At 41.3% G+C, this 25,273-nt stretch overlaps 2 protein-coding genes across 2 annotated transcripts; both read right to left on the bottom strand.

The window, feature by feature from the left end:
• Positions 1 to 1,229: 1,229 nt before the first annotated feature.
• lamp2 (lysosomal-associated membrane protein 2) lies at positions 1,230 to 12,167 on the bottom strand. Its single transcript, XM_037977548.1, is given in 10 exon segments — positions 1,230 to 3,362; positions 6,489 to 6,653; positions 6,746 to 6,794; positions 7,627 to 7,746; positions 8,386 to 8,491; positions 8,493 to 8,580; positions 8,664 to 8,825; positions 8,920 to 9,130; positions 10,334 to 10,446; positions 12,000 to 12,167. Coding segments are annotated over 10 exon segments (1,203 nt in total). The 5' UTR covers positions 12,046 to 12,167; the 3' UTR covers positions 1,230 to 3,219.
• A 210-nt stretch (positions 12,168 to 12,377) lies between these two features.
• Positions 12,378 to 25,190, bottom strand: cul4b (cullin 4B). The gene is made up of 20 exons (XM_017408512.3): positions 24,210 to 25,190; positions 23,203 to 23,318; positions 23,004 to 23,107; positions 22,825 to 22,894; positions 21,191 to 21,264; positions 20,927 to 21,089; positions 20,619 to 20,708; positions 18,684 to 18,766; positions 18,527 to 18,594; positions 18,286 to 18,404; positions 17,985 to 18,177; positions 17,772 to 17,876; positions 17,583 to 17,693; positions 17,391 to 17,476; positions 16,331 to 16,438; positions 16,105 to 16,218; positions 15,911 to 16,016; positions 15,642 to 15,814; positions 15,405 to 15,557; positions 12,378 to 13,543 (listed from the first exon to the last, which is right to left on the bottom strand). The coding sequence occupies exons 1-20, from the start codon at positions 24,685 to 24,687 to the stop codon at positions 13,448 to 13,450; spliced, it is 2,610 nt and encodes an 869-aa protein (XP_017264001.1). The 5' UTR covers positions 24,688 to 25,190; the 3' UTR covers positions 12,378 to 13,447.
• Positions 25,191 to 25,273: the final 83 nt, after the last annotated feature.

The following is a 25,273-nucleotide window of genomic DNA, read 5'->3' as shown; positions in this document are numbered from 1 at the left end:
GACGATGGTGAATGGGAGCGCTCTGACCCTTCCTAAAGAGGTAAAAACAACAATTGTAGCCTCAGTTTCCTGTTGTCGGCTGTCAGGAGGGGCTCCTGGTGTGGTCTTTGCTGCTGCAGCCCGTCTGCTTCCAGGCTGGACGTGTTCAGAGGAGCTCCGCAGACTATAGTTTGTAAACTGCTGTTGACTTCCTGTCATCCCGTTCTCCACACAAATACAGCTTACTGAACATGTTCTCGGTCTCTTCACACCCTGGAGATGGTTTTGAGTTAAAATCCCAGCAGAGAAGCAGTTTCTGAAACACTCACACCCCTCTGCACCACCAACCACACCACATCCCCATTAAATCCTCTTTCGTCCCCATTCTGATGGCCGGTTTGAACCTCAGCGAGTCGTCTTCACGCCCAAAGGCACTGGGCTGCTGCCTTCTGATTGGCTGAGGAGTTATTTGCGTTAACAACTGAACAAGTTTACCTAATACAGTGTCCGGTGAGTGTGACCGGTGGGTGGTGCAGAGAAGAGACACCATCATGTGAGTCCAAAGGTATTATAAGGCTTTAGTTTAAAATAACAACATAAATATACAAAGTATGAGCTGAATTTGCAACACTGAATTTTAAAAACCTTTTCCAGGAAACCTCCTCAATGCAGGAACCAAGGCCTAGACATTTTATCAGGGTATTTATTTAAAATAACAGCCCTGGTAGGGATGCACCCTGAACCCTCAGCATGGGGCTTTTTCTGATTGGTTGAGTTTTCCTAATTAACATATATTAGAAATGTCCACACAAAACGTTCCTGCTTCTGTCAGGGTGGCTTCACTTCGTTTAAAACTTATTCATGTTACACGTTTCCTGAAACGTTTGGAGCGATCATACTCGATTTAAAGATTAACCGCTGTGAAAGGACCAGAGGTTAAAGTTTCAGTCTTTTCTCTCTTGCTTCAAGTTTCACTGTAAATAATTTAAAATCTGTTACAGTTTCACATGTCCACAAAGTTGGTTTTAAAACCAACCAAGTTGAAGGTTCAGGAGACAGATTGAGCTCACGTCAGGAATAACCAAATGAGCGGTGAGCCTCTGTGAGCTACAAGTTATAAAACACACCTGGTAGACCAAAGTCAAATAGCGGTTCAATGTTCATTTCAGTCACCAACCTTTGAGTTAAGCTGTTGCGAAACTCCTTCACAATAAAAGCACAGGCAGACGGCTCAAGAATTATGACGAAGATACAAAACAAGAACAAAACTTTATTTAATTTGTTCCCCGCTTGTGTTAATCAAGACCATCGCGTCGCATTCTTCATCAGACGGGAGACGAGGCTTAAAGTAAGCAACTCAGAGGTGCACAACAGAAAGGCACAGGATCATGGAGGAGCGATCAAACGCACAACCAGGGAACACCATTTCCCCCCGAACTCCTCATCTTCGTGTTTGAAACACTCGTGTCGTTAATGCAACACGCAGGGTGGATTTGTTAGGAACAGATTAATGTAAAAAGGTTTGATCCCAGTGCACTGTGGTTGTTAAAACCTTTGAAAACGGCATAGGATTGCAAAGAAACAGCACAATAATTTACCAAATTTCACATGTATGCAAATCAAGAAAATAGGTTTTCAATCGTATTAACCCGAGACACAAACCTCATGCATTTCCAAAAGATAAAAAGGAAGAAGGAAAAAAAAACAAAACCTGGTCCCATTGCTGGTAAAGTGTCTTTGTTATTGTCCCTTTCATTAAGCTACAATTAGGTGATAGTTTGTGCAACAAGTAAAGTTTGGATCCAACTGTTGTTTCAAGTTACATGATAGTTAAAGAATCAATGAAGCTTGCTCATACATTCGTGTCATCAAAAAATCAATGTCATTCACTCTATACAAGAGATTAATTTACACGTCTACTATTGTACAGCACAAAGTGAGAGCAAAAAGCCTCTCTGGGGTGGGAGGAAGGAAGGAGGGCTCTCTGGGGAGGAGGCGGAGGGCTATTCACAGCCATAAATCTATATTTGTAAGACATGCAATTTATAATAAAATTATTCAGTTATCGATCATAAATATTTCGGTGCTTGATTCAGTCATTGATGCCGGCAAAAACAAAACAAAAAAGAAAATGTAAAAACGGCTAGGGCGGCTGAAACGTGGACGTGAGGAGTAAGCTGGAAGTTATTGCAGGGAGACGCTGCCTCGAGGGAAAAGTGAAGATTTGAAATCTGGGAGGGTTTTTTTTTTCGGCACGCTGACAAGCAGGGCAGATGTTTGTTTAGGCAGCGAGAGGGCTGAAAAAGGAATGAGAAGCAGGCGGGACGGACTCTAAACCGACTGGTAGCCGGTGCGGCTCTTCCGCCGACCGATCAGGTAGGAAATGAGCACGAGGATGATTAGGAAGCTGAGCGCCACGCCCACCGCGATCGGCACCAAAAAGCTCAAATCAGAGTCCAGGAAGCATTCCTCAGCTGACAGAAAAAGGGGACAGACAGACAACGGGTTAGTGACTTAGCAGAAAACTTAGTGGAGGTTAGAAATCTGCAGGAAGAGACCAGAACCTACAAAAAAAAAACTGAATCAGTTTAATTTTGATTAGAAAGAAACACAAAATTAAAAGAAAATAAAGTGAAAGCAGCTTAATATTTTTTTGTTTTACTATGAAATGCTTGTCAGTTCAACTGGTCAGCAGAGCTTAAAAACTGGAAACACGAGCAGCTAATGATTTAATAAATTAATCCGCTTGGCAGCCCACATTTGTTTAAAACATTTGATTAGGCAGTAACCTTTTAAAGGTTTGATAAGCCTTCAGGATCATTTTTAATTAATTTCAGACATCCAGAGTATGTGACGAAGAGTATGCTCTGACCTCCACGTATGAATTTATCTGACAGCATCTGTGGGAAGCAAGCTCAATCCACGAAACCCAACAGATCTTCTGCAGACTCCCTTAATCACAGTTGGGTGAAAGCTTTATGTTATGTTTGTTACAGAACCCTCTTTGTTTCCAGTCTTTAGGTAAAGCTGACCTGCGACATGAAGCTCCTCTCAACTCACCCTCAGCAAAAAAACCCAACCGCTCCCGACCGTCATCACTTAACACCACATGAAAAACACCGAAACATGGTTCGCTTTTGACAGATGGTTTAAAAAAAAGAAAAAAAAGAAGCAGCAGCAAGAGAATAGGCACCGGTTATCCCTTGTTAAAGAGAAAAGCTCTGAATGAGGAGAGAAAAATCAGAAGGATTGGTAGCCGGAAGCCATGTTTCTCCTCCTCCCGATGAAATAGGCCACCACGACAATAAGTATGAGAATAACCAGGGCAACGCCGACAGCTATGGGGACAACGTAGCTTTCCGCCTCGGCCTGGCAGTCCACCGCTAGATGGGAGTGAAGAGAGCACAGGAGAAAATGTCTCACTTGTTACACGTTTTCTTTTGTTTGTTTAAAAAAAAAAAAGGGGGGAATACAAAAATACCTGAAAGACAAAATGTATTTAAAACAGGAACAACAGCGTGGATCCAATTTTTAACATTTTTATTTCCATTGAAAAGACTATAAAGCTTCAATCACACAAACTGAATTCAAAAATCATTTTTTAGCTGACAGGAAGGAGGAAAGCAGATAAAACCAGCTGTCATTTGTCTGCACATAACGCACAGAAACAGATGATCCTGCAGCACCGATTCCCTTTGTTCACATGTGCAATTACCCCCCTCCAGAAGAGGAGGGGAATTAATAATGAGCCAAACGCACAGGTACAAGTGAGTCACCAGATGCACAAAACTGATTTACTACCACGTGCTGGGATGACAAAATAAAAGTTTTCATAAAAATCTTAGTGGTGCTGCAAAACCATCTTCATAACGAAGGCAACGTTTACAAAGCTGAAATACACAAAGACGGCAACAATCACAAGCAAACAACCAAAAAAAGAAATCAAACCTCGCATTTGATTGTAAGCAAGAATTATTCATACAAATGTACAATAACCTGTGAGAGCAAATCAAACCGGCAAACTAAAAAATGAAAACATGGAACAGTGCAAATAGTACGCAGCACTCTGCTAGAATTATCACACAGCTACGGCTGTCACGTCGGCTTTTTATCATTATTAAAATACAGCCCATCCCGACACTAAGCCCCCCCGACTTAAACGATCCTGGAAACTTCTGTCAATAAATGACTGAAAGAAAAAAAGAAATCTTTTCTATGAACACTTTCAGGAGACTATAAGAGGCACAGAGCACCTGAAGTCAGGAGGTTCAAACCTGCTGATGGGTTGCTGAAAAAAAAAAATCTAATAAAACTCACAGGAGCATTAACCTGATGAGACTGATTCTGAACTTTTAAAGAAATAAAGAAAACAGATTTAAGGGAATTTGACTTTCTTGTAGAGTTGGCTGCATAGACAAGACAAAAAAAGACAAGAGGCCGTTTGATTTCTTACCCAAACAGCATCTCTACCCCGTCCACGTTTCCAGTTTGGTTTTTTTGTGCTGAGCAGCTGCGTAGCTCTGAGCTAAAACTCTGAATTTCACAACCAAAAAAAAGTGCCATCTTTTCATCTAACTTTGCTCAAGAAAGCAAAACGTCACGACGTGTTTATCTGTTCTCGTGATAAACTGCCACAAACGTTTCAAAGAAAGGACTTCCGCGACTTTAACGTCGCCCACCTCGTTCGCTGCGGCGCCCGGACACGAACACAGGGAACAGCAAGCGAAACATCAGGACTCTTAGTGCATTTCTATGTAAATATTCTTGATTCAGAATCGTGTGCTGAAAGCAAATGATTACAGAATAGTACTGTCCCTTTAGTAAATTCAATGCCAACGTGTAAGCCAGAGGAAACTTCTCCGAGCAGTTTGTGCAAATGTAGGAAAAAACTCACACAGGTGAACTTTATAAAGCTAATGGTGGCGTCGGGTGGAGTTTGAGGAACTCCACACTTTCACAAATTAACAGTAAATGAGCCACACGCGTGTTTAGTTTCATCTGGACCGAACTGTGTCACGTGGTGGGATTATCTTAGTAAAGAATGATCCAATCCCCTCCCCCCATTTGAATTATTATTGGAGTCATAATGTCAGGAAAAATCCCAATGCTTCAACCTGATCTACAGGGGCAAACATGGGCAAAACAAAACAAAAGAACATTTTTGACAACTTTTCAAAATAAAAGCAGACATTCATTCACGGTGAGAAATTTTAAAGGCACAAAAAAAAAAGCTGCTTGATTATTTAGCTTCGATCTGTGTTAGAACATTTGAATGAGTCGATGAAAAGTCAAATCACGAATGTGCTTAAAGGATAACAAAAGCAAACAAAAAGGGGAATGTCTGCTGAGCAAGTGCAGGATCCCAATGTTCAATAAATCGTACGGGGGGGGGGGGAAGGCCTCTATGAATGTCCGGGTACTTCTGCATCTGAACACGATGCATTTTGCACACTGAACATAATCGGTGTGGCTGAGTGTTTAGAGAAATGTTTTGAGGGTCTTACACTTGCCCATTAACAAAAAGCACAACAAAGAAAGACAAAACAGGCGGGGAAGGGGAGGAAAACAAAACAAAAACAAGAATAGACAAGTTTGGTCCTTGAGAAGAACAGCTTTTTATACAGATTTATTCTGGTTTTAAACAATATTAGAAACCCTGATGGAGAAATGCTGTTCACGTCACCAGATGATAAAATGTATTTCTCATTTACCGGTCATTATTTCATAAAATTACCTGTTTTTTTCATTAGATTGGATGTTTTTTTGTGCTAATTAAACCACTGAACATAAAAGGCAAGGACCAGACTTGGAAATCCAACGACATTTCAGGAACAACTGCAAACAAACTGAATCTAAAGGGTCTGATATCCGGCATGGGTCTTTCTTCGACCAATCAAATAAGCGATCACTACAATTAGAATCAAGCCAGCCAGCGCAGCGCCAACAATGATTGGGATTAAGATGCTGGGGTCATCCAATGAACATTCATAGGCTGCAGATAAAAAGAGAGTCAGTCAAACTGGTGGAACGGACATTTTCTAAACTCAAAACAGCAACAGAGACCACAGAAAACGAGCTACCCCGGCCCTCTTTGCTGCAACCAGTTCTTCCCGTTTCAATCTCTGAAATATTTCTGTTCCTTTTTAATGAAATGTGTTTCATATGCAACTCGTGCTGCAAAATGAGTCGGAGTGAGCCCGGGCTGCAGTGCAAAAAAATAACATGAAAATCCTATTTTTGTCGTAACAGAGATTTGTGTAAGAATGAAGACACCATCTAACTAAAATATCAGATAATCCTCCTAATCTCCCTTTAGAGCTAATCTTTTGTTTTATAACCCCATATAATTTCATTTAAATTGACCATTCTTTCCTTGCCGGCTGCTGTAGTGTCTTTCTGCCAAAAATGGCAGCGGTAATAGTAGCCGTTTCTCCATCTAACGCTAAACACACTCAGTAAATAAATGTAAATAAATAAAACAAATGCCAACGTATGAAGTGATCCCTCACCTGTACTGAAAACTCCCTTCTTCACTCCGAAAGGCTGCACCCGCAGGTTGAAGGTGTAGAGGTTGAGCCGCTCGCTGATGGTGGCGTTCTGCTCCTTGTTGCACATGTAGGAGCTGCCGACGTTCGTCTCCCACAGACTCAGGTTGGTGCTGGACTCATTGAAGACTTGAGGAAACAGAGACAAAGACAAATCAACGTCCACCTCACCATTCGGTCAGACGCCGCGGCTCATCTGGGTGGACATGACTCGTATTTACCGGCGTCGACGGTGACATTCAGAGCATGAAGGCGGAATTTCTTTGTGTCCTGTAAAAGTTCAGAAACAGAAATATGAAATGAGTTCTCTCAACTTCATAATGCATGAATATTTCACTTCTCTTTTCTGGTTGACAAAATAAACTGCCGTCGTATTTTGGAGCACTTCTTTAGGAAGTTATATAATTTTAGAAAAACACGCAGTACCTGTCGAAACTGGATATTTTCCTTAAATCCATAAGGGAGATTATGTCCACCCACAAATAGGGGAACAAACTAACTTTGCAAACAGTCAGTAACAAAGTTATGACTCAGCTCTTATAAATCTCTTTATTATGTTCGAATTACTCAGAAGTCAGTGTTAAATTGCTTAATAATCAACGAAATTCACTCAGTTTGTTCATCTGATTTGAGAAAACAGTAACTACACCTCAGTTTCCAAAAAGATTAAAAGGTTCTCGTTGCAAAGCATGAAATCAAACATAAAAAGGTTATAATGAAGTACATTAAATGGTGCCGTTTGAGAGTTTGTCTGATATATTGATATGCAGCTCAAAACACACGGACGAGTGCAGAATTTACAAGATGTTTAGCTGGAAATAAAAGAGTAACTGCTGATAAACGTGAAAGAAAGTAAGACAACTGTCGAGAATAAATCACAAATTTTGATTTAAGTTCAATTTAATCATCAATCTGAATACAACACTGCGGGTTTTGTTTATAACTTTAACATTTTTTCACTGGTCTTCTTTGCGACGAGTGCCTTCAAGTTGTGTTACTAACGTTCTGCTCATATCACCCTCAACAAAAAAGGTACGATCACTAACCGTTTAAAAGGTAAAACTAAAATCATTTCTAAGGAAATACCTTGCAGATTACTTACGTTGACAAACGTGAAAGTTATGGTCATTTCATCAGAGACCAGCACGAGCTCACTGCTGTTGACTCCACAGCTTCCAGAGACGTTAGCCCGATCAGGATTGAAGTTCATCTCCTGATATTTCTAAAAACAGACAAAACGGAGAATAAAATCAGTGTGTAACTGTGAATACGGTCTACAGAAATATTACAGGCCTAGCATTCCTTGAAGGAATAAATACTGCCTGCTGCCTTTTAGCTCAACATCTGTCAAACTGATTGAGCTACAGCCAGTTTTCTTTTAGTCAGTAGGCTATGGCGGCCATCTTGAAATGGGCTGGCTCAGAGGTATATCCACGTATTATTTCCTGGAAGTTTCATTAATATAATTTCAGTGTTTCATGAGATATTTTGCTAACAGACACAGAGTTACTCCAAAGAGTTAATAGCAAAATCCTAAACAAAGCTCAGAATGTGTGCTGTCAGTCTCAGCTACTACCACACCACGTTTCAGGTCAATATCTGTAAAACTGACCGAGCTGTAGCCATTTTTTGTGTGTTTTAGAATGTCAGCTGGCTGTGGCAGCCATCTTGAATTTTGTTGACTCTAAAAGTTAAACAGTTCTAGACGTCCATCCAATGATTATGTTCTTAAAATAAGACACAAACACATGTGCAACACACACATACGTTTGGCCTCACCTTTTGGCGACGGGTTATAAAAATAATAATAAAAATTATAATCTCAGATCACATCATAATAATTCTGTCTTTATGAGCATACCTGGTTTAGTTTGAAACCAATCCGGAGGCCAAAGTCGGCCAACAGGCAGGTTTCGTTGTTCTTAGAAACAGTGTAGTTTCCAGTTTGAGGAGTGGGGGNGGGCGGGGGTGGGGGTGGGAGTGGTGGAGGTCGGGGTCACGGGAGCAGCGGTGGTTGGAACAGGGGTTGAGGGTACATCCGCAGCACAGGACGTTACTGTTTGATCAGAAAACAGAGAGACGGAGCGTCAGAAGTCGAACTGTGAGAGAAACATTCTGCATGCCGACATCTGCACTTACTGTTCTCACTCTTGCTCCCGTTGGTGACGAAAGCCTGAATGAGAACGTTCCACAGCGTCATGTTGACCTGATCGGCTGAGATCACCTCTTTACTTTTACAAGAGTAGCAGGTGTCCATCTCAACATCTTTAATGCTGGCATTCTGCGACACAGTGATCGTTTCTAGAGGAAAAACATAAATAAATCAGTAATGAGGTTGTTCATCAGTTTTTTTCTTTTTACGTTTTTAATATAAAAAGGTGATGGAGAAAGTTACCATTTGATGAAGAGTCAGGGAAGAAGTTGGTGTCACTGAGATTGTAGGAAAATGTTATCTGGTCTGCCTGGTAACTATTTACACTTGGGATAAAGTTCACACTCCAGGAGTTCCCGGCTCCAAAATTAAGCTTCAGGATGGAGTTTTTGGGATCACATTTACTGCCGTCGGATGTAGCGTTTTCAGGAAGGGCAAACAAAACAGTGCGACTCTGAAAAAAACAGCAGAGAGTCATTTAATCAAAACTATTAAACAGAAGTTGATTTGAAGTCCATCAAGCCTGATTTAATATGTTCACTTCAGCTCCTAGTCTGATGAAAGTAACACTTCAAAGGTTGTGCTGTTCAGTAATTTGATGATCTTACTGCTGAAAATGAGGGGAATAAATTCAAAACTATGTTTTCACGGGTGCAGAGAAGAAAAATACATTTGATAGGAGCTTTAATACAAAAACAAAAGGTAAATAAATTCACATTCAAAAGCTGTTTAGTTACACTTTAATTGGCTGAAACGTCAAAAACTTGAGTCATGCCATAAATCAAAGTAAACATGTGAAAAAATACCAACTCCATGTTTAAAAAAATCAAAATTCACTTTAGCAATGAAAACAACCAGATATATCTGTCAATAACGACCAGATCTTTAAAAGATGATAATTTTTTTAAATAATTACCATGAGGGAGAAACACTTCCTGGTGAGTTGGAAAAAAAAAGTGAGAAATTCAATATTTTCCCCCCCAAGACCTGTTTTTTTTTATATTGGTCAGTGCTGTCAACAATAATTAGCATGGTTAACATTAAGAATAATTAGCTTAGAGTTTACCATTTATTGTTTTCAATTGTGTTCAGTAGCACTGATTTGTGTTTTTAGACCCTGAATCCATGCTGGTGGTATTGATTGGGTTTTATATCCTGTATAAATTAGGTCTTTACCTGCTTAGGGACTACAAAATCGAAATTAGCCACTGGTTCAACTGAGTGTGTTATAGCTGTGCTCAATCCCAAATAAATTAAATAACCCGAAAACCTTAGTTGGAAACAGTATATTTAAATTGTTGATCCAATGCGACTGCCCTACTTTAAATAAAACCCCTTAATAACTGTTTTAACTGGTTATGGATTATATTTCTGTGATTGTCATTCATTTGCCCAACATGTGACAAGTTGAAAAAAGAAACCAGGACCTAACAATTGAAGGATGCGAATCGGGGAAACACACCAAATAAAATGCTGAGTAGCGAGTATCTGCCTGCCTTTGTCATGACTCCCCCACTTCCCCTTTTTCACGGCGACACTTCCTCAGCAGTAATGTGACAAGTCACGTTACTCAGGTTTCGTGACGGGGAGCCAAGTCAAAGCATTTCAGCAACAGCCTGACGTACCAAATGACATTTGGCGAGAGAAAAAAACCCACCTTGTTGTCAGCTATTTCGTAGGAGACTGAGAATTTGAGCATTAAGTCGGCGTAGAGACATAGCTTTTTGTCTTCTGTGACGTTCACCTCAATGCCATGAGACTGGTGGAACACTGAAAAGAAAAACACACCTCTTGTTATTCAGGTTTTGATTAAATATTATTAGTGGAAAATAGTTCAAGGGCAGCTTTAGATTTCCCCACCCCTCAAAGGATGTAGTCAAAAGAACATCCAAAAGTTATTCTATCCTCTGGCCATGTCTTCTTCCTCTTTAGAGGGTATTAAAGGAGCTGAACTCATTATCAGCTGAGCGTGAGCATTAAAGGAGCTGATCCTTACAGGTCAACACTGAGCGGACAACAATTTACGATAACATTCATAATAAATCACATTTCTACTTGACGCTTGAGCACAAGATGAGGTCGTAGGCTAATGACTAAACAGCTTGGATTAGGTCCAAATAGGGACCTCAAGTTTAAAAAAAAAAAACAGCTTTCACAATGTGACGTTTGACCATTTTAATAACATGTAAAGTAGTTGTCCTGACAGCACGTGGAGGCTTCTTCTTATCCAAAACCCCTAACTCTGTTAACTTTGCACTGACTGAATAACAGCATGCAATTTAACAGAAGGGAGGGCAAAGTCCATTTAGATAACTGATAAGGTCTTAACACTATGCTTTGTCATCAACTCAGGTGCCTGCTAGAATCTTCGATATTTATACCAGGGATACCGCTGAAGCTCTACAAATGTTTATGACCTTTTTTTTAGAGAATAAAGAAGCCAGGATAAGACTGAACTCTGATTTCCGTGGACTAAAGTCACATGACGACCAAACTTAAGGTGCAACATATGTCCATTTTACGATTCTGGTTGCTTTGAGAGTCAGTAAACCCACCTATAGGTAACGCTGTAAAAAAAAAATTAAACTAGTTCACCTGAAGTAACCTCGGGCTTCACTGTCACGTGCTAATTTACAGTAAGCTAGCATAGCTAGCTCGATTAGCACAACTTTAAACCCTCTTAAAACCGTGACAACAACTATCAACGCGTTTTCACTCTCTTACCTTTTGCATTTGCAGCTGCTGTAAATCAGCAATACGTGCAGCTAAAAAATGCAACACTTTACGTGTAATTCGAGTTTAAATTATCAGAAAAATAGGGGGGGAAAACAGCTAACGGCTACGTTAGCTAAGTCGCCCAAAAACATTTAGTAATAAGATGTCGGTAGCGCTAATGCTCTATCGGCTAGTTGATTTGGAGAACATGTTCGAGGTGATGTAGTTTGTGTTGGTTTGAAAGCATAAATAGCTGCTGTTTAAGCTCTTTATGGCTACAAGGCAGCGGTGAGTTTTAGGTTGACGCAGGTAACAATTAGCATTGAAGCTAACACAGCGGAGCATCACGACCGAGGCTCCTGAGAGGCAGAGCTGCTCGCCAACTCCGTCTGAGTGCCTCCACAAAAGCACAAACAACTTCACATTTATACCAGCTAGGGCCGAGAGAAACAGTCTCATCTTCTTCCAGAGCAGCATTAAGGAGAAGAAGGAAGAAGAGGCATCGGGCCCAGAGTTTACCAGAAGTTTACCGCGTCACTTCTCAGAAACGGACCTGACTTTTTCGAAATAATAAAACAAAAGCGGGGTGATGGTGCCGTGATACATACCGATTCCAAAGGATAGAAGTAAAACGAACGCAGCACACCGGTACATGGTCGCGGTTTGTTTTGGGTTTTGAGCCCCCCGGACAGAAAATGAAAGCGAGTCGAAACGGGGGCGCAGAGGAAGCTCGGGCTGAAGACGAGACGAGTCCAAACTGAACCAGGAAACGGGAGTCATATGACAAGAGGGCGATGTGTCAGAGCTCAGGGAGGTGTGGACAGCAGTAAAAAACACTCTTCTTCCTCTTTTTCAGAGTTAATTATTGCACACTGAACGCCAAATCTCAACACGAAGCTTTCAGCCGATGATATAAATGTTTACTCACCCCCCCCCCCCCCGCGTGTAAACAGAATGGTATGTGCTTAAAATTAAAAATGAAAACCCGACTGAAACAATTCTTTTAATGTTAAGCAATAACTCTAACAACAGACTTGTACAAACAAAGAAATATCTATTTTCCCCTCGTGTTGAGGTATAAAGTCCCTCCACTTCTCAGCACAGTCTGGGCCTGCCTGGAGACTTGTAAAAAATAAAAATAATAATAATGACAATGGGTTCTAATAGTGATGTGCTTTCAAACAAAAGATAAAATAAAATAAAATACTCGAATCTTAACAAAAACCTACTGACAGATAGGCGACTTAAAAACGATGCGACAATAAAAATGAAGTGGAACAAGGAAACAACAAAAAGAGTAACGTAGGCAGACACTTGGAACAACTGGAACGGCTCAGCAGCTTGAAAACTTGAAACAAAAATAGGTGCTCCCTTTTGGCACGAACTCTGATTTCAGTATAATTTGTGTTCATGATCACAGCTTCATCACACGGCCTTTAAAAAAGGGTCAAACCTTTCATTAAACACGCACTTCCCAAACTAGCAGGTCTCACCTGTGAAGATTAGCCCAGCAGTTCAACAATGACTGAAGTAACAAGCATTAGTTTAATATTTTGTAACCTTTTTTTCTTTTTTTTTTTAAACTTTCTAACATGTGATACATTTAGAGCATTGATAGGTGAGTCAGCGTTAGCTTGGGATACCGGATGAACAAAAAGGGGGGAAGAAAATATGAGAAAGAAATACTTAAAAACACAGAGCATGTTGGTTTAAACTATGGACAAAGGATCTAAGTCAGAAAATAAATATTTTTTCCTCTCCATTTAAAAAAAAAAAAAAAAGAAGAGCAAACTGAACTGTGTGTCTTCTTTGTCCCATCTCTCTCAGAGGCACCGAGAAACATGGATGTTTTTTTTTCTCTTTTCGATGGGCATGCAGTCCACAGGATCACAAGACCCCTGACGAAAACCCTGTGGAGCAGTAGCCATTCAGCTGTCGGTCGTCGGGTTGAAGATGATAATGGTTAACATCCACGGGAGCAAAAGATTTAGAGACCGATCATTCAGAACACCCTTTTTTTTATCTAGCTGAACCGACGGCATTTCTTCTCCTCCTCCTAGGCCACGTAGTTGTACTGGTTGGAGTTTTCCTTGTCACGCTCCATATAGTCCCTGTCAATAAGAGACTCTATCCTCTTCTTTAGATCAGCAGGCTGAAAGAGAAGAGGGCAGATATTAGTTACCGTACGACGCAAACCTATTTATTACCACGATGTGTTGTAGACTTTCCTCAGACCCATCTATTGGATGGAAACATATTTCACAGAAACTCAGTTTGGTAGCACATACGGGTGTGTTCACAGCAATGATATCTGACAAGCAATCGGACAAGTTGCTGCCCATCAACCTGTTAAGGCTTATAAGGCCACTTACAACCAATCCTGGAGATGAGCAAAGATTATTTACAAGAAGAAAACAGGCGAGAAGACAGCCGCCAACATTCCAGCACTGGGTTATTCAGCTGTTTTACCCGGATTTATGAATGCACGACACTCATTCCTCTCTCTAAAAAAACAAGTAGATTAAAATATAATAATAAACCCATGGTTTAGGTCTGCAAAGCTGCATTTTAGCATGACATGTTTCAGATGGAAGTGGAGGTAAGTTCAGTCATGGACTTCCTTTCCTTTCCTCTCAAATAACGACCTTTTCAGCTCAGCCTCACTTTTCAGATAAGAGGTGAACAAACAAGAACAACCTGTTGCCTTTTATTTAATAACACAGAAGTCAGGGGCAGTCACAGAGTCGCCCACAAACTCCTCTGTATGTCAAAGTATTCTTGTATGTGAGGAAATTTGTCTGAAACTGGGTCAACAGCACACTGATTTAAAGCACAGCAGAAAATTTACAACAGAGTGTCTGTAAAAACAAAAAACAAAACAACAAAAAAAAAACCTGAAGTGTTGTAATGACCGAGGCAAAGTCCAGACCTCAATCTGACTGAAATGTTGTGGTGTGACGTGGAGGGAGGCTGCAAACCTGAATGTACTCAACCAACACCTTCAAAGACTCAGACAAAATCCTTCACAACAAAGTGAGAAACTAGAAAAGTAATACAGAAGAAAATTATGTCTGGTCAGTGCAGGAAGCTGAAGCTGGATCGCAAACGTTTTCCTGCTTACTGTCCAAACATGATCCTGCAAATCAGTTGACTCTGTGGTTGTCATTAAAAGAACTGCATACTGTATGAGAAGAACTATTAAAAAACCTTTAATGCTGGACATTTATAGATCGTGACAGAATTAAATGTAAGTTATTTACATTAAATTCATCCTATTGCGCCATGTCAGATTTGAGAACCTTGGCTCCAAACCGTTTAATATTATCTCATTAGCTCATCTTATTTTTCTTGAAAACTAACAAAGACTTTTGAATGCCAAAGAGATTCAAACTTAATGTTTTTTTAAGGCCTTACATTTAGCAAAATTCATTTAATGACTTTAAATGCCCCTCAGAAACCTCGAGCAGGTGCTGAGTCAGACTCTTACAGACAAACCTGCTGTTTATTCTCAGATGAACCCTGAGGTCTTCTCCACATATTCTATGATAATCAACCCAAAATACCTGCAGAGGTGATACCATATACATTCAGAGGGTGAAAATGTTGATGCTTATCAAAACTGGTAACTAAAAAAAGAAAAATAAAAGCATAGAAATATGGTTATTAAACTGGTTTTACATCAGAATAAGCGAAACTCTTCTGTGTTTCCATACAGGACACAGATAAAACAATCTGAGTGGACTAATTTTGAGAATAACATCAAAATGTGTCACCTTAAATACCATTTCGTTTCCATTCAAGACTGAAGCTTTATATAAATAAAGAGCTGAAACTTAGTGCTTTAATTCTGGTTGCCTTGGCAACAGAGGATAAAGTAACGTAGCATCCCTGGTTTACCTCACCGTTACGTTGTCATCCGCTCTTTGATCTCCTGTCAGCCTTCTACTGCTGCTGGATGTTAAAAAAAAAAAAGACAAAAAGGCTGGAAAGACATCCCGAGTGATGCTCATTACCTTTACGGGAAACTTGAGCTGGTTGTACACCTCAGACATCAAAAGATTATGGCTCAGAGTCTTCCTCATCTTCATTATCCGCACAATAGCAGCATCGATCTGGTACTGACGATCCTGAAAGACCCGCTCCGTGGTGCTGGCTTGCTCCTCCACCTGGGGGTAAAATACAACTTAAGAGTCTTTCCCAGTTTCACACTACAAGAGCATTCATATTATCGACTGGGGCCATTTTTTTACCGTCTCTTTCATCTGAATCTGGTTGATTTTGATCCTGAACAGCTTGTGTTTGAAGTCATCGTTGCAGGAAAACTTGTCCCCATCCTCCACATCTTTGCTTTTGGGGATCTTGGTGAGAACCCGGGCTTTTCCACATGCGAGCGACTGCAACGTCCGGCGCAGTTCGCTGTCCTCTGTAAACCAAAAAAAAAAAAAAAAAAACGAGACAAGTTTTAGACAAGCGGTGCTCGTCTTAATTAAAATGAAAGCGCTTTGATACGATGGCGAACCTATTCCTGTGGCGAGTTTGATCTCCTCCAGAGTGAACTCCTCCCCTTCGTTAAACATCAGCAGTACGAGTGTTTGAAATAAAGACACCTGTAGCTCCTTCTTGCCCTTTCAGGAGGAAAAATTAAAAGAGAATAATTATAACCAAGCTTTACACGGTGAGCTGAACGATCACTCTCAGAAAACGGCTGCAAACCTCTTTAAATTCAGCTTTTAGGACACAGTGGCCTAGCGTCGACTGCCACTGCAGCTTCCTGCCGCTGTGTTTGCCCAGGTAGAAAGTTTTGAAGATCTCCTGCAGGCGCACCATCTGGACAGGGACAAACAGAGGCGTAATAAAAGGAACCATCAGTATATTTATAGCACGAGGGGTTATAAAATACACCATGTTCCAAAGCCCTGAATATTTGCTCAGCACTAACCTCAGGAGGCAGGTGGACTTCCATCGGGACATAAGTCGGCCAGTAACCCATCGTGAGGATGTTCACCGTCAGCTCAATGTTGCCGGGAATGTTTTGGCACTGCATGTACTGCAGAGGAACAGAAAGCATTTCTTATCTGTCTGTTGCTTCCTGCGTAACTTGGACCTTCTCCCCATCTCACGAGAAAATCTTTCTCTTTGTGAGCATTTCAGGTGACATAAAGACAAGTCTGCAGCTCTGTCATTATGCTTATTTGAGGGTTTTTTATTGTGTAAACTAATCTGAAAAACTGCTGCAGTGGGGCTTGTCAGAGCAGGTAATCGCTGCACGTTATTATCTGTTTGGTAATGTCAAGACAAGATTTACAGGAAATAAAAAAAAGGTCAGGTTGAGAGGGAGCAGGAGCGAACTGGTCTGAAGGCGGAGGGCGCTTTCATATTCACACTGAACGAATAGAGCGTGCGGCTGAAATTTTTATCATGAAAAAATTACTTTTAAAAAGGAGCAAAATCCTGTAAATTCGATACATTTTTAAAACAAAAAAGATTCAGTTGCCTGAATTCCCTTAAATGTACCTGGGATGATAAATACGGCTCACGAAGCCTCAGCCTCAGTGATAAACGTGCACAAACTTGTGACATCGGCTCGTTTTATGACTGAACAGGATCAGCAACCCTGCAAGCTTTTCGCAGCTACAGGCACTTCAACGTCAGCTACAGCTGAAGGTGTGAGAATAACGCCGCTTCCTCTTAACACGGTTTACTGCTTTGCTCAAACACAGAAACAGGCAAACGGGTCAAGGAGCTGTAATTATATCAGAAGTATTCTGTCTGAGCAGTTATAGTTTTATTAATTTAGCTTCTTCCTTCATCTTCTGTCATTTCTGTGTAGATTTAGTTTCAAACAAAAAGCGGCTCTCCATCAGCATTTTTAAGCTCTCGAATCACGTTACAAATGAAGCCAGATAGCATCCGATCCCTTCTGTCACTGTTTGAAACAACAGCTTATAAACCTGACGGCGTTAATTACTTTAACAAGCGTTACTCTGCTTTCTCTTTACCTGTTTGAACTGCACCATTATGTCTTTAGAAAGCTCCATGTCCTTGAACATCCCCTCCAGTTTGCTGGTGAACGCCGCTCCACATTCTGAGGAAACATTTTAGCCCCGAGTCAGTACCGTCGGTGTCCAGATGTGGTCATTTCTGTCGCGCCGTGGGCGTGTCCAGAAGCGACGCCGACGGACTGAACTCACCGTGTTTCAGCTTCGACAACATGGATTTTTCAGCATCCACAGAGGCACTTTTCCCAACCAGCAACCTTTTGGCCAAATCCTTTTTGTAAAAAGCCTCAAACACGTCTTTTCCTGCAATTACAACATATCATTACAAGACAAGCGATAAAAACAAAAGAAAGAAGGAAACAAAAGAGCGGGAAAACATACCATAGATAAATCTAAAGATAATCATGATCTTATCCAGCATCTTCTCCAGCTCCTCATCCGTCGCCTCCTTGTTTCCCGCCCTCAGCTTTGAATCAACATGTTTTGCTGAAAAGAAGAGTAACAGAGTTTACTGTACAAGTAAAGAAGGCTTTAAAGTCTCGTTCACTGCTCGGTGCGACAGCGAGGACTGAGGCGAAAAGGTTTGATCCTCACCAATAAGCTCTGCGGGTTTATTTGGCCTTTTGTTGATGAATGTTTCAAAAGCCTCCTTCATGGCGTTAACAAACTTCTCATTCTTCAAGAAACACACGTCAATGATGTGATCCACCTTATCTTTGAAGTCCAGCAGTTCCTGCACCATTGTTTTGTCTTTTTCAGGGTTGATTACGATTGTGCTTCCAAAAGCCTGAAAAAAAAGAGTTGTTGAAGCATTGGAAAACAATGAAAAATTGTGAAAAAATGAACTCCTGAGAGCGTAGGAGCGTAAGTTGGATTATCTACAGCTGTTTGTCACCTTTATGTATTCAATCCAGTGCTGCAGCAGCACCTGAACGCCACCTCGCACTCGACTGAAGAGCTGATAGAGGAGAGACAGATCCTGAACTCTGTTCTCGTCCAGCAGGTGAGTGAGCCCTGCGGGGTTTCCACCAACACACAGTCAGACACACGCAAACACAAACACCACGGACACCGACCGGCTGCAGTAAAACTCTGCGTCTGCATACGCGGTACGAGAAGCATTTACAGGCGAGTACCTTTCTGCAGAACCGCAGTGAGATGTTCACCCAGCAGCTGCTTCTCCACAGTAGCGATGAGGGGTTTTCTGTAAAAGGTACGCACACGAAAACTCAGGTTACAGGTGGACGGATGAGTGCGAATTCACACGTCCATCGTTATGGGACCAATGCTCACTGTGTGCTCTGGTCGAGGTATGTGATGACTCTGTCAGCCTCCTCCTCCAGCCGTTTGTTGACATGATGGAGATATTCTGGTACCTAAAAAAAAAGGTGAATAAGTGGAGACACATTTATGCGTCTTTGGTCTTTATATAAAAACAAATCTTTGAGAAGCTAATCGCATAATCAGGAGTCTTAGTTATATCCCTTTTTTGTCAAAGTACTTTTTCTGCCTCATATCAAACTCAAAACAGGCAGAGTTATACTTAAAACATCAAAAACTATTTTATTACACAGGTTAAGAGAAATACCTCCAAAATATTATTAAATAAGACTCAGCCCTCTGCATCTATTGGTTTAATCATGTGCACATGAGCTCACACACCTCCTAAAAGCCTGGAAAACTATTGCTTAAGACCTATTAAAAGCTTATGAGAAAATCAGGCTCATTGAAAAGAAAATCTTAGGAAATTAGGAGCGTCTCATTTGTCTGAACAGCAGACAAGCGTGTCTCATTTTCCCTACTCGCTTAAATCAGACCTTTTTCCCTTTGATGCCAGCGTTCAAACCAGCATCTTTGGACCTCCAAGCTGCAGTCATACAGTAAAATAACAGAAGGAATGATCCTTTAAAACTTATTGGATGCTGTTATAAGGATCGCAGACATCCCAGAAGATGTGGCTGCGTCTCCTGATCCTGTCTGTGAGACACGATCAGCTGTTTGTTGATGTCATCAGCTTCATGATTACAGCGAACAAAGTCAGTTTTCTTGTCCTTTTAACTCTGAGATGTGAAGCAGCCGACAGAAGGGAGGGAAGAAGACGATGGAGACACTTAGGTGAAAAAATTAAATAAATAAGCAGGTGATTTTACTCCACCTTTTTACTGGGTGAAAGCAGAAGACACAAATCTAAATTAATGCCATCATTCAACCATTTTTACCCCCTTCTTTAACAGATTTTTTGGTTAGATTTTCATTAATGGACACTTCAGCACAATTACTCCCAATCAAAAAGTGTTTGCAGCTTTTAGCATCCTTTAGTGAACCCAAACACAAAATATGTGCGGGCTAGCAGGTTTGTGAAACTTTTTAGGTCCATAAAAAGTTACAACTTTTCATACATGTCATTTTCTCTCAAGATGAACCAAATAATCAGCTGATATGGGTCACTTTAAAAAATAAAATCCAAATTCCTCATGCCTGTGTGTAAATCGAGGACGCAGCAGCAGCTGCTACAGCCACATTACTGCAGTTTAATTTAGCTTTTTAAGTGAGAATGCTCTTTTGTTTATTATTTTTTAATTGTACAAGTTCTTCTAAGGGTTGTGAATTTATTGTTTTATTTTGTTAAATGAAAAATGCATACCGACCATAAAGTAAGGATAAATGAAAACTAACAGTGTTGTATATCGGCCATCGGCTGCACTGATTTCTAAAGATCGGCGTCAGTCATAGAAAAACTGGACCTCTAAGTCTGTCTGATAAACTCTCATTAGCCCTATGAGCACACAGCTAAATCCCTCCTAAATATGCAGTCTAATAACTGATAATTAAACAGAAGCTACAGATGCAGCTTAAAAAAACAGCTTTTTTGCTCAGACAAAAAGAAACAAGTTGCTCCAGATGATCACAGAGGAAACAATTTAAACTGAAAACTTTAACTTCATCACTTTTATAATTAGGGAAAAAAATGCTTAACCTTCAAAAGTTAGAAGAAAGATAAAAAATAAATCCACATATTCGTTTGACAAAACCCAAGATAAACCGGTGGAAATCCTTGTTTCAGCTTCTTCACTACAGTTTAAACCCTCACATCTGGAAGCTAAAACCTGAGAAAAGCTTCCTGTTTATTTAGATTAAATAAATCAATCCAGGTCCGATAATGAGGCAGAATCACATTTACCCTGACAATAAAGGAGTGCTTTGAAAGACTCCGATGATATAAATCACCTCTCTTTCCTGCATCAGCCTCTGTCCCTCTGCAGCGTACAGCCGATTAGTTTCCTCCAAAAAGCGCTGCTCAAAGGAGTCCTGATAAATCTGTAACACAGAGAGCGAACACGGGTTCCATTAAAGCCATTTGTCAACAGGGGACGGACAGTTCATCACCTTTCTGTGCAGACATTAATCTCAAAAAACACACAGCTGAAGCCACGCTCTTATAGCAGCAGACGACAAATAAAATCCGTATATCTGCCCCCCACACACACACATTGTCTCATCATGTGATAAGATAATAATAAATAATAAATGAGCACCTGCAGGTCAGAGAGCATGCTCAGCAGGCTCCTCAGCAGACTGCGGTCTATGGCCTCTCCGTTCCGCTCCCTCTCGATGAGCAGCAGAATCCCGTCGATGGTTTTACTCTGGACCTTCAGATCGCTGATGATGTAGAACCTGAACAGCTCCAGACCCATGTCCCTGCGGACCACGGCGACATGTTCAGCGCCACCTCCCCACACACCGCCATCTTTTCACACAAATAAGCCTCGGATACGACGGGAACACCGCCAATCACTCACCAGATTGACGGCAGCATGGAATTCTGTAAAACGTAGGTGCGATCCAAAAACAAAAATATACTCCTAATCATGATCTGCAAGACAAAACAACAACAATCTTCTTAAGGAACAAACAAATACTTTAACAAGCTTTTTGTCTGATTTTTAATAGAGAAACGGGTCTCAATTATGAAACGAGTGTCACAAGTTCAAGTGGAAACCTTTTCTACTCTGACTCTCCTGCTTGTTTCTCCCTGCTGGACAGGTTGCATCGCTGGGGTTACATGAGAAATGTCTTTGACTCAAAGTTCAAAAGGTTGGCGTTTGGAAAACGGTTTGTTTACAAAACGCTGATGAGTTGATTCATTGGAAACACAGACACTGGAATATTCAGCTTCAGTTTCTTTGATTCGGACTTTTGTTAACTTCTGTCCGTCTGTTTCCCGTGGTCGGGTCACGGAGGGCAACAGAAGCAGAAAAAGAAACCCAGACAGCCCTCTGTCCAGCTCCAGCTCCTCCTGGGGGGGCAACCTGAGGTGTTCCCACGCCAGAGAGGGTCCATAATCCTACGAAGGAAGCTCATTCCAGCTGCTTGTATCTGGGATCTTGTTGTTTCGGTCATTCTCTCCAACCACAGGTGAGGTTCAGGAATGTAAATCGGCCAGTAAATCCAGAGCTTTGCCTTTCGGCTCAGCTCCCTCTTCACCCTGACAGACAAAGGCGGCGCCATCGTGACTGAGGACGAGGGCTCGATTCGTCCATCCATCTCCGGATCCATCCTGCCATCCCTCCTCCGGTTGGAACAGAGACTCCACCCGGATCCTGGGAATTTTTGACTCATTTTGTCGGCCGATTTAAGCACAAAGAGCCAAAGCTGGAGCAAAGTAAAGATACATATTGATCCTCGGGCTCCTGCTACGTGTCTAAAAAACTCTTATTTTGATTTTAAACACCACAGATTCAGACAGACTCGTGTTCGTCGAGTCGAGGCTCATCTCAGAGGAAAACTTTTTTTTTCCAGCAGATGAGTCTTTAGTCTTTGACACTAAAAAACCAGGAGCATCGAGTGCGAAGCGCTGCCACGCTCTTGATTTAACGTGACATTTAAGTCGTGCTGCAGGGTCAGACTGTCAAAGGCAGCTTTTACAGAAATGCCGACAAGTTCCCAAAGGGCGAATTCTGGAGTTCGCAAGTCGCGCCCTGAGACGGGGTCGTGAGCAGCGGCGCAAACATGTGCCTGTTCAGAGTTCTGGGCTGAACCTGCAAACATCAGTGCTGGGGACTTCTTCCTGCTCGCCAAGATAAAATCTGAGCGTTGCTGCTTTGTTTCAATGGGAGAAATCCAACAAGAGAAGCAAATTAAAGCTACTGTACAACCTTGGAGCCAGATTTAAATTTAAATCAAGCAGTTTTTGCTTCTCAAACTAGTTATTAAAATCAAAATAATGCCCACTCTTAATGTAGGGTGGCAGATTAAACATTTTACAACAAAACTGTCAATATTTGATATTCATTTAGGCCCCAAACAGACAATATAATCAGAACTCCCAACTTCTTAAATCTACTAAATCAATGTTGTGGAATTTTATTTTATTTAATTTATTTTTTTACACATAAATATCAAAGTTTTACTCTATCAAAGCGACCAAACTTACCATTTGTCTGCAATGATCTTGCCAGCACTTGTCAATTTTCTTCAGGAAAAGCACGCTGTCCAGGGCATCCGTGAGAGCAAGGTTAAGTCAAAAAGGAAAAACTAAAATACGAGAATTACGAGCGCGCCTGAAGCCTTCACAAGGTGCCGATACGTGGCGATTCGACGCGTAAAGGATATTCTCTGAACTGATCGATCTGCGCCTTGATGTGGTCTTCACACACGGCCCTGAGCTGTTTGTAAAGTTTGGCAGAGATCTTGTAGGAGCAGAGGTTTTCCACAGCCTGCGAAGACACACAGAGCAAACACAGTTTCTTAAAAAAAAAAAACCTCCACGCAGCCAGCTTCCTGTCAGAGGTCGCGAGGTCTGATGGGACACCTGGTAAAGTTCTTCTAAATTGTACTTGATTGAAGTGCTGTTCTGAATGGCCTCGACCGCCTCTTTCAGCTTCTGCCAGGTCTCCTGTGTGTAGTTTTCAGGCAACTTCGGCTTTTCTGTGGAATAAAAACAAAACAAAACAGAAAAACATGACATGCCGTGAACATCAGGGGTATTTTATATCAGCAGCTTGTTTTTCTTTAAAGTAAAATACTGACATGAAATCCCCATCGGCTTGTTTCGGTCTTATAGCTCATCTAATGTAGGCATCTTGACTACATCAGTACTACAGTTCAACAGGTGTGAGTATTTCTGTGACTGATGACAACGGGCTGTATACAACACCTAGTCTTTTTTAGTAATATTTTTAGCCAATATGTATTTTTCTTTTAACAAAATATAACAATAATTGATTTACTTAAACATATAAACACCCCTTAAAAATAATAAACAAACAAGCGTTCTCGCTTGAAAAGCAAATTGTGAGCTACAGTAAGACGGCTGTAGCAGCTGCTGCCACAATGTTTATTTCCCTACTTGGTAACATCGGCCTATAACTCTAATTAATATCAATTTAAGAGGCTGATTTCCACGTGGTTGTTCTGAAGCTTTAAAATGCATCCATTTAGCTCATTTCTTGCAGGATTGAGGATTTATTTGTCACACTGCTCTGTGAGCTTAATTGGAGTATGTGATGTAAGTTTAAAACACCCCTGCAGTGCTTTTAGGGGACTAAACCCCCTTCCAGAATTACTATTTGCACTGGAATATCTGGATTGTGTTGGGAAAATCATGTCCTTTTTTGTGTTTATCTCTTAGCTAAACATTTAAATCTTAAACTATGAATATGTCAGACCAGGACTGATCAAAAAACAGGGCTATTTTCTAATAGATGCAGCAGGTGCTTGTTAGGTTTAAGAAGCAGCAGTGTTGGTTTTTTTTTTCTGCAGCCTTTTTATTTATTTTTTTGTTTTGTTTTTGCTGCCCATCAGCCACCAGTTTGGTACCTCTGAAGTTCTTGATGACTAGTTTCTTGGCAGCACCGGGTTTACTGCTGGAGAAGGTGGCGGATCCTGCGGTTTTGGTCAGTCCGTTCGCGTGGTGCCCCACGCCACCGGCCAGAAACGTGGCTTTGCTTTTGTTATTGGAGCACGAAGCGGCGGCGGCGGCGGCGGCTGCAGCCTCCTCGGCCATTTTCACATCCAGTCCAATGAAATCCACCGAGTCCTCAAACCTCAACTTCTTCTGGATGTGCAGCGGGGTGGGAGAGCAGGAGGAGGAGGAGGAGGAAGAGGAGGAATTCAGGGTCTTGGAGGGGGAAGAGGAGATGGTGTCGCTGGTGTCCTCCCTCTCGGAGCCGTTTATTTTCCTCTTCTTCGGAGACGTGATGCTACCGCTGTCGGCTTTGACATCAGTGGTCGCGGCTCTAGCCTCCTGGGTCGGCGGTGGTGGGGGGTTAGGGGAAGATAAACCTGTTGGAAACATGAAAAAACGGGAATACTAATTCCTCACAGCCAGTCTTCTTGATCCGAAACTTCCAGACTTTTTGTCGTGGCGGTGAAGGGGGAGAGGAAGGAAGGAAGGAGGAGGAGAGCAAACGTTGTCCGAGAGCTGTTCTCTGTCTTGACACAAGCAGCGCTTCTTTTTTTAATATCCAGTTTAAAACAGACAAAAAATAACTAACTACTCAGCGCTACTTGGCTCTAGCCTCGTCTCTTTCTTGTTATTGCTGGCAGAAGAATAAAGATGGTTGGCTATTGCTTCCTCTTTTTTTTACCTCCCTCGCGACAAAACGCGTTGTAAAGTGGTTTAGCGAGGAGCGGTTGGGTGAAGCGACCGTTTAAAAACTACTATTTACATTAAAAAAATCAAAAGCGCGACAAGAATAAGTTTACATAATAACTATTCGGTCGTAAGTTTACTCGAGAAGCGTTTCACTCGTGAAAGCTAGTCGGTGACCCCACCGGAAGTACTTTGTACAAAAGTACTTTTTACACAGGCATGTTTTTCTATTTCCACTATGGCGCATTTACTTGTTTCAACCACGAGATGGCGCCATAGCAACGCTGTA

The sequence above is a fragment of the Kryptolebias marmoratus genome, linkage group LG9 (assembly GCF_001649575.2).
Source record: "Kryptolebias marmoratus isolate JLee-2015 linkage group LG9, ASM164957v2, whole genome shotgun sequence".
Lineage (NCBI taxonomy): Eukaryota > Metazoa > Chordata > Actinopteri > Cyprinodontiformes > Rivulidae > Kryptolebias > Kryptolebias marmoratus.
The sequence above is the reverse complement of the archived record's forward strand: the minus strand, read 5'-3'. Positions and strand labels throughout refer to the sequence as shown.

Excerpts from the sequence above, each read along its gene's own strand:
- cul4b (XM_017408512.3), bottom strand. The coding sequence starts at position 24,687 with ATGTTTCCAACAGGTTTATCTTCCCCTAACCCCCCACCACCGCCGACC. Across the intron at positions 18,405-18,526 it reads CACTGCGGTTCTGCAGAAAG|GGCTCACTCACCTGCTGGAC; the intron begins GTACTCGCCTGT and ends GAAACCCCGCAG. Across the intron at positions 17,877-17,984 it reads TAAACCCGCAGAGCTTATTG|CAAAACATGTTGATTCAAAG; the intron begins GTGAGGATCAAA and ends TCTTCTTTTCAG.